Source organism: Tachysurus vachellii, chromosome 1, assembly GCF_030014155.1.
Source record: "Tachysurus vachellii isolate PV-2020 chromosome 1, HZAU_Pvac_v1, whole genome shotgun sequence".
NCBI lineage: Eukaryota > Metazoa > Chordata > Actinopteri > Siluriformes > Bagridae > Tachysurus > Tachysurus vachellii.
Window position 1 is genome coordinate 38,761,454 of NC_083460.1, and position 7,956 is coordinate 38,769,409.

The 7,956-nt window shown below is 39.8% G+C and overlaps 1 protein-coding gene across 3 annotated transcripts; it reads right to left on the minus strand.

Annotated features, from left to right (window-relative positions):
- Positions 1-1,416: 1,416 nt before the first annotated feature.
- On the minus strand, positions 1,417-6,929 carry ist1 (IST1 factor associated with ESCRT-III). 3 transcript variants are annotated; one of them, XM_060887036.1, is made up of 10 exons: positions 6,803-6,929; positions 5,953-6,053; positions 5,678-5,858; positions 4,614-4,701; positions 4,438-4,521; positions 4,234-4,344; positions 3,974-4,147; positions 3,757-3,870; positions 2,961-3,009; positions 1,417-2,879 (listed from the first exon to the last, which is right to left on the minus strand). In XM_060887036.1, the coding sequence occupies exons 2-10, from the start codon at positions 6,038-6,040 to the stop codon at positions 2,713-2,715; spliced, it is 1,056 nt and encodes a 351-aa protein (XP_060743019.1). In that variant the 5' UTR covers positions 6,041-6,053; positions 6,803-6,929; the 3' UTR covers positions 1,417-2,712. The 3 variants fall into 3 exon arrangements, with proteins under 3 accessions (XP_060743019.1, XP_060743029.1, XP_060743036.1); XM_060887046.1 differs by having other exon boundaries at positions 5,953-6,050; positions 6,803-6,870; XM_060887053.1 differs by lacking the exon at positions 6,803-6,929 and adding an exon at positions 6,389-6,458.
- Between the last annotated feature and the right edge of the window lie 1,027 nt (positions 6,930-7,956).

The window sequence follows — 7,956 nt, forward strand, 5'->3', positions numbered from 1 at the left end:
GTGATGAGGGCTTTGAGGTAAAAGGAAGCTGGTCTGTTTTTGGCTTTGTAGGCAAGCATCAGTGTATTGAATCTGATGCGTTCAGCTACCGGAAGCCAGTGGAGGATCGCGGCAGCGGTGTGGTGTGTGAGAACTTAGGCAGGTTGAAAACGAGCCGTGTGGCTGCATTTTTGATCATTTACAGAGGAAGAATTGCGTTCATGGGTAGACCTGCCAGCAGTGAGGTGCAGTAATCCAGTCTTGAGATGACAAGAGACTGAACAAGTACCTGAGCAGCCTGTGTGGACAAAAATGGCCGAATCCTTCTAATGTTGAAGAGAAGGAACCGACATGAGTGTGTCACATCAGCAACATGAGAGGAAAAGGACAGTTGATTGTCCATGGTTACCCCGAGGTTACGAGCTGTGACTGAAGGGGAGATGAGTTTTGCTACGATTGTGAATTAACTGATGAGCCATCATCCATGATGACTACACAGTGCGATACTGGAACAAAACTGAAACAAACCATTTATGGAATTTAGAAGACACAATTATCCAGAGTGACTTACAATTTATTCAACTGAGCAATTGAGGGATAAGGGCCTTTCTCAGGGGCCCAGCAGTCTCAGTTTCGTGGACCTGGGATTCGAAACTCATAACCTTCCGGTCAGTAGTCCAGGCTACCACATCCCACAATAAATGTGGCATACCACAAACCACATACTGTCATGTATAGCGAAGACAAAAATAGTTGATGTGACAGTTTCTGCACCAGTTTGGACCTGTTTTGTTCAGTCTATATTCAGCATTGAATGTCTTTATCGTCTCACACTCCACAGTGGTGTTTAGTGGATAATATAGTAGTCGTCTCATATGTAGTTTTTATAAGTATTGTTGTTTCTATCTAGCTTACTAGGGGTGATAAATATATACAAATGTTTCACCTCCAAATTAAATGGTTATTTATTATCAAACTCATTTCTGGCCCCAAGTCATTATCTTCAACCACTATAATTCTGTGTAAGGTTATAAAAGCAGGAAAATAATCTGCTTTTGAATCACACCACATGCCGTTGTATTTTAATCTGTACCTAATGCAATAAATAACACTAGAATATTCATGGAAATCGGCTCTAATCTCTAATCTGTGTTATTATATGCTCCTAACCATGAGTTTTGACCACCAAGCAACAGATCGTTAGAGCGCCCTCTGGTGTAGACTTTCTGTGATAACAGCCCATAAGTATTTTTGTGTTTATTAATAATTGATTCTTTTTTTTTTTTAAATGTATACACCGTACTTATATAAATGATCTAAATAAATTAAAGATAGCAAATCGATAGTATGTGACACGACATGTCTTAAACGAAGAAACACAGCTTCAAAAACAGAACTCAAATCAGTCATTTAATAAAATTCTTAGTATGAGAAACGTTATGAGCAAATATACTTTATTAGATGACTGTTCTATGTTTCCAGTACATGTTATAACGAGTAACAAACATTGCTAAAGCTACCATATTGCTCCTGTAGCTGAGCAGAAGGGAAACATTGCTGCGCCGTAGTGTTACAGGGGAAAAACAGAAGGAAAAAAAAAACAAAAAAAAAAGAATTTGGAACAAAATAGTTTTGTATATTTTGAAAATACTATGAATAACACTCTCCAGAAGCCAAGAAAATAACTAAAAAAGGTAATCCTTCACCAAAAATGAACATACATTAAGAAACTGGACCTAAATGACAAGACAAGGCCACAGATCAGAAGACGATAATATTATGATGAACGGCTAAAACTATTAGGAGTGTTTGCTTTTAAGATAAAGACCAGTGAGTCAGTTTGTCGTTTGATAATAAGGTGTACTTATGTGAAAGCGTTCGTCTGGACAAAAGAAAGAAAAGCTAAATAAATTACTTTTAGAATTCAGTATTCTAATAATCAAAATCAAATCAAAAAATAATCAAAACTGTTGCCAATTAATATTAATATCATTCACTTAGTATCAGTGGAAAAAAAAAAAAAAGCTGTGTCATTCTGGTCACATGACGAACAAGATCAGCCCTGTTGAGCGGTGACGTAGGTCACATGGTCACTTAAGTCATTTGAAAAAGTCCCTGCCTCATTACTGGGCGTAATCGGAGACAACGGGTCAAACCAGTCTGTTGTGTTAGTACGAAAAACATCAGCTGACTCATTTACCACGTCCCACATGGCATGCACACTCAAGGAATATTAACATCTTAAGTCTTTATTATTATTATTATTATTAATTTTTAACTCATATTCTTGTGGTATTCATTGGAAAGAAAAAAATCCATATGAATGACAGTAAAGTTAAGTTAAAAGTTAAGTTACGTTGTGTGTGGTGATGACATCACAGCATCTGGGCATGGCAATGCTGTAGCTATAATACATTACATTACATAGCAGAAAGGCCATATATGGAAAGTGATTAAAAAAGGGATTATAGAAATAGTCTAGGGAAAGTCTGGACTTATTGTCTTCAAATTCAATCTGATCCTTTACGTTGTGATGTTATGAGTAAAATAACCTCCACCAGAAAGACAGCAGCGCATTTCTTTTTTCGCATGAGGTAAATCTTACACTGATGTCTGAAGTAATCAAAAATCATTGCTTCGGATGAAGAAGTCGTGTGTATAATCTGACCAGGGCTTTTTTTCTTCTCCTGAAGATTCCATCACACGGATTTCCAGATGTGAGCGTTTGAGAGATTAGGTCTTCTTCTTGAGCTCCTCAAAGCGCCGTGACAGGTCGTCAAAGTCAATGTCGTCAGACGGACCGGGATTGCCGCCCAAGGACGAGTTGGGTAGCGTGTCGGGGACCGAGGGAAGCTCAGGAAGGACGTTGTTGTCGTAGCCGTGAGCAGACGGGCCAGGGCCTGCACAGGGAAACGCACAGTGAGGTGACCGGCGGTAAACTACTACAACCACAATGTGAGACAGAGGATACTCATACATACCTGGAACAACCTGGGGAGAAGCAGAGGGTCTGAGAGACAACTCATCAATCTTCAATAAAAACAAAATACATGTTAGAGAGAATTAAAAACATCATACTGGTTTGTAAATTATTGGTGAGATTGTGGGGTTAATGTGTTATTCCTTAAAGGAAAAAAAAAAAATCTCATTCCAGCTCTGTTTTTTTCTAATAGTAGGCAAAAAGTAGAGCATGTAAACTGCTGGATTGTTAATCACCTGATTTAAAGATCGGACCTAGACACTAGATACGAGTGAGTGGAAGATTTTGTACCCGTGTGCCTGTAAATAAGGTTTAGTTTCTTTATCCACACACAGACACAATATCAGAAGAGGGAGAGAGGAAGGATGGAAGGATGAAAGGAAGGAACGGAGGAAGGTCGGAAGGAAAAATGGAAGGCGAGAACAAACAAATCAAGTCAGGAAGGAAGCAACTCAGGAAATCCTGAGACTCAGCAGGAAGGGAGAGGAGCAGGATGTCAAGGAAGTTCAAACTTTTACACTTGACTCTAGAGCAGTGATTCAGGCTAAAAATGAACGTGTCCATGCACCACACCACTTACTCCAGCATCCAAACCTTGTTTTCTCTCCAAACGATCAGATTTGGTAAATATTAAGACGCAGGGATTAGATATAAAAAAAAATAAAAAATAAAGGACGCAAAGCAGCGATAAGACACATTGCACATGAACTAAAATAAACTCCTCTTTCCTGAAAGGCCAAAAGGACGTCCTGGGTCTGCTGGAATGGTGAGGAGGGGGCAGGGGTACTTGCACTTACAGACTCATAGGTTGGGGGGCAGCTGGGGAGCTGAGGTGGCTGCCCTCCCCTCACTGGAGGCTGGAAGTTGTTAAAGCCAACATCATAGGTTCCAGCAGGAGCACCGAAGGGCTCCTATACATAGAGTGATATAAAAGCATGCTGGCTAAATTAGCAGTAATTTACTATGTGATTGATAAAGAGGCATGACTGTGACTCATATAGAGGCGTGACTCACAACTCCTTTGGGTGTAGGGTAGCTGAAGGCTGTAGGTGTTGGCATGGGCATGGGCATAGGCATGGGCATAGCAGCGGCCGGAGCAGTAAACCCTCCACCGCCTCCTCCTCCACCGCCACGCTTCTTAAAGTCACTGTCCACATCTATAAGGTCTGCTTCCTCTCCGACCTCCGGCTAGAAAAACAACACTGAATTATACACTATTGCTTAAATAAACCTCGGCATGAAGTGACACCTAGAGAAGTATTGGTGCAACTTACCCGCACCATGGCGTCCGGCTCGTACGGGACGTTGTAGTTTTTGGCTATTTCAATGAGGTAACGTTCCACCAGGATTTTTGGTGGGGCTTCCACACTGAGTTTGTGCATGAGCTGGGAAAATACAATAAACATAGTGGTTAAGCCTAAAAGTGTACGTTTTATACAGCAACGAATGAATGATATCTTGAACAAACTCTGTCGTACTCGGTCGTTGACCGTTCCGATCTGGTTTGTCCTACAGAGCTTGCCGTACTCCTTGCTGTATTTGGCACACAGCTGGTCTGAAACCTGATCAAGAAACAAAATCACGATGAAAAGGGGAAAAAAAAAGGTGAACTATCACAATCTTGTGTTACGTGTGTGTTTGTGAAGCCACTCACGAGTTTGAGCTCAGTGATTTCTGACTGCAGGCGAGGAGCCGCCCAGATCAGAGTGGACACTGCTTCCTGAAGCCCAGGATCGAGCTCTCTGTGAGGAAGAAGACAAAACTCAATTTTCTCCATTCACTTGGATTTGTCTCTCAAACCGGCTACGGCCAAATTCGTTCAGAAAGCCGACACAAGATCGTTTCAACATGTGCCATTTGGTGTTCGTGAAAATCCAGATAGTTCTGAGAGTGCGCTTATGTGCACGCAAAACTCACGTCGTTAAATAATTGGGAATTTTATATTAACTTTATTTTAATTACAAACAAAAAATTTCAGAAAAAAAATTAAAACTCGACTGTTTTATTTGAAAGAAAGCAATCCAAAAATCCAAATCCATAAATGAAGGCAAAGTAGTTAGCTAGTCAATTAGAACAAAAATAATGGCACCTCACCAAAGGTAGCTGGATGTAATATCATCTTATATCATTTAGTCAACGTGTTTATTTCTTGTGGGCATCCTTTAATCTAAATCAACTGTATCATGAACTGGGAACGCTCCAGAATTCACAGCATATTTTCAGCATGTGAGGACAAAGAAACTTTCGCAAACCTAGTAGGAGTTTTTACGTTTGGAAAAATACACATTTTCATACAAAGAGGTCTCCTCCCATTATTGCTTGAATGGGCTGCCTCACTTGGTTAACATTCAGTGCGAGAATCTGATTATATTAAATTCTATTAGAGTTCTATTAATGTGGCAATGGAGATAAAATAGATACTGAGTCATTAACTATAACAGCAGCTCTGACAGTAGTTCCAGCTGTAATTCAAATCACAGGTTAATATTTTTCTTCAGCAGAAACACATTTACACAAAATCTTGTATAACAGACCTTCCACACAACCTGATTTTTCCAAAAAAAAAAATATATATTGTTAGATGTTTATGTCTTGTTTATGTTATGTCTCCAGAGCTTTGCTAAACTCAGAGCTACAGCTGTAAATGTACGTATTACGATACTGGATACTCGTTAAAAACCATGACAATAATTAGCTACAATAATCCCTGAAACTCACTTCATAGACTGGATTAGACCGAAGCGGGCCAGCAGCAGATCACAATACAACTCGAGAATCTCCATGGCCTCCACCAAATAATCTTCTCTGATGATGTGCTCCACCCTGATCCGTGCTCGCTCGTCTTTACCTGCCGACAGGTAGTCAGCTATCTCCTTTCGGGCTTTCTGAGCCAATTCAGCTGGAGACAGAGAAAAGAAAAAATGATTTGTAGATTATGTCTTCAGCTTTACAACAAGAAGTAAAAGAGAGAGAGGAATACAACGTCAACTCACTTTTCTTCTTCTCAAGCAGTTTGAGGCGGTTGATGACGAGTCTGAGATTAACTCGTAGTCTCTCTCCTTTAAATCCACCACCGAGCATGATGGACAGACTGCTGTGGATGATTACAAAACACAAAACAACACAATGTTGTATGTTCAGTCCTTGACGCAGCTTCAGAGCTTTATAAGTTCCCAGAATTACTGTCATTTGGTTGATATGGTAACAAATTATTCCTAAATTATAAAAACATAAGAAATAGTATAACTTATACCCTGTCCCTTTTTCATTAAATACGTGTAATGTATTACATAAAACTACTAATTATATACAAACACCACAATACAGTCATATTCAGTCATAATCATCACAACCAGCTAAATTTCACACAAAGACGTTATTATCGAAATGCTTAGAACACTTATTACTAATAAAAGAAAATCCACTAACATTCTGTAACAAATGTATATTTATAAAGTTCACGCGTGTAAATAAACAAGTTAGCCTCCACTAAGCTAGCAAACCAGGAAACGCGTTATTTACACCACCCGTATTCGCAAAGATCCCGCCCCTTCCTACGATTGGTTAGTAATCATATTCTTCAGTCAATCATCGCTTTGAACCAATAGACTGCTCAAACAAAGAACTTCTTAAACAATCACAGCACAGAGCTCGGAAAACGGGTGGGAAAAAGAAAAAAGGCCCAAGAACGCGAGTAACCAGGAAGAAACAACACTAGCCGGTAGACTATTTAAAGAAAGTAAACAAAGACCGTGTATTTGAAACAGAGGCAAATAAATAAATCTGTATGAATCAATAACGAGTTAGAAATATATACATATATTTTATATGTTTAATATTTACCTTGATTCGAGTAAAAAGTAAACACGAAGCCGTTCTCGAAATGCTGGAAATGATATGAAGCTTCTTTTTTTACTTCCGCATTAAACGTAATTCATGACGTCATACGTCACAATATTACTCAACGGCGGAACTCCCCTGTAACAACAATGGGTGTAAAAAAAATTACCATAGCAACCAGAAAGAAAAAATACATTTTTTAATTTTAAAAAATATAAATTATATTGAATAAATAATAACAAGTGATTGAATACTCCTAATAGCAATAATCTGAATATAAGCAAAATAACTACATTTGAGAACACATACTTAGAGAAATTCGATGCATTAATGCATTAGTACGAAAATGATTAAAACATACAGATATAAATTATTTGCGTATAAAAAGACAAAGTTTTTAATTTCCTCTTTCCGTTTCGATGTAGTTTCTGGTGCAGTTCTCATAAGAAACACTAGAGGTCAGTGTAGTCTAGTTTATAACTAGATTTGTAACGTTCGTCGTAACAAACTATGATGTTTGTCCACCATTGTCCCCGTCCCAAAGAAATCTACAGTGTCCTGCCTCAATGACTATTGTTCCGTCGCACTCACACCCATCGTTATGAAGTGCTTCGAGAAGCTCGTCATGAGGCACATCAAGACCCAGTTAACACCCTTACTGGACCCCCTACAATTTGCGTATCGTCCAGACCGCTCCACGGTCCATGCCACTGCCACGGCCCTTCATTTAGCCCTCACCCACCTGGTCAATAAAGACACGTACGTACGAATGCTGCTCATAGACTTTAGTTCGGCATTCAACACAATCATCCCTCAGCACCTGATTGAGAAGCTGAGCCTGCTGGGACTGAACACCTCCCTCTGCAACTGGATCCTGGACTTCCTGACTGGGAGACCTCAGTCAGTCCGGATCAAGAACAGCATCTCCAGCACCAACACACTGAGTACTGGAGCCCCTCAGGGCTGCGTGCTTGGTCCAATGCTGTTCACTCTGCTGACTCACGACTGTGCAGCAATGCACAGATCAAATCATATTATCAAGTTCATTGATGACACGACCTTGGTGGGTCTCATCAGCAAGAACAACAAGTCAGCATACAGAGAGGAGGTGCAACAGCTAACTGCCTGGTGTAGCGCCAACAATCTCTGAATGTTGA

Bases quoted from the DNA above. Each gene is read 5' to 3' on its own strand.
- ist1 (XM_060887036.1), bottom strand. From the start codon at position 6,040: ATGCTCGGTGGTGGATTTAAAGGAGAGAGACTACGAGTTAATCTCAGA. The intron at 4,148-4,233 runs GTAAGTTGCACC...TTGTTTTTCTAG, and splicing joins AGCCGGACGCCATGGTGCGG to CCGGAGGTCGGAGAGGAAGC. The intron at 3,010-3,756 runs GTAAGTGCAAGT...TTTTTATTGAAG, and splicing joins GCCCCCCAACCTATGAGTCT to ATTGATGAGTTGTCTCTCAG.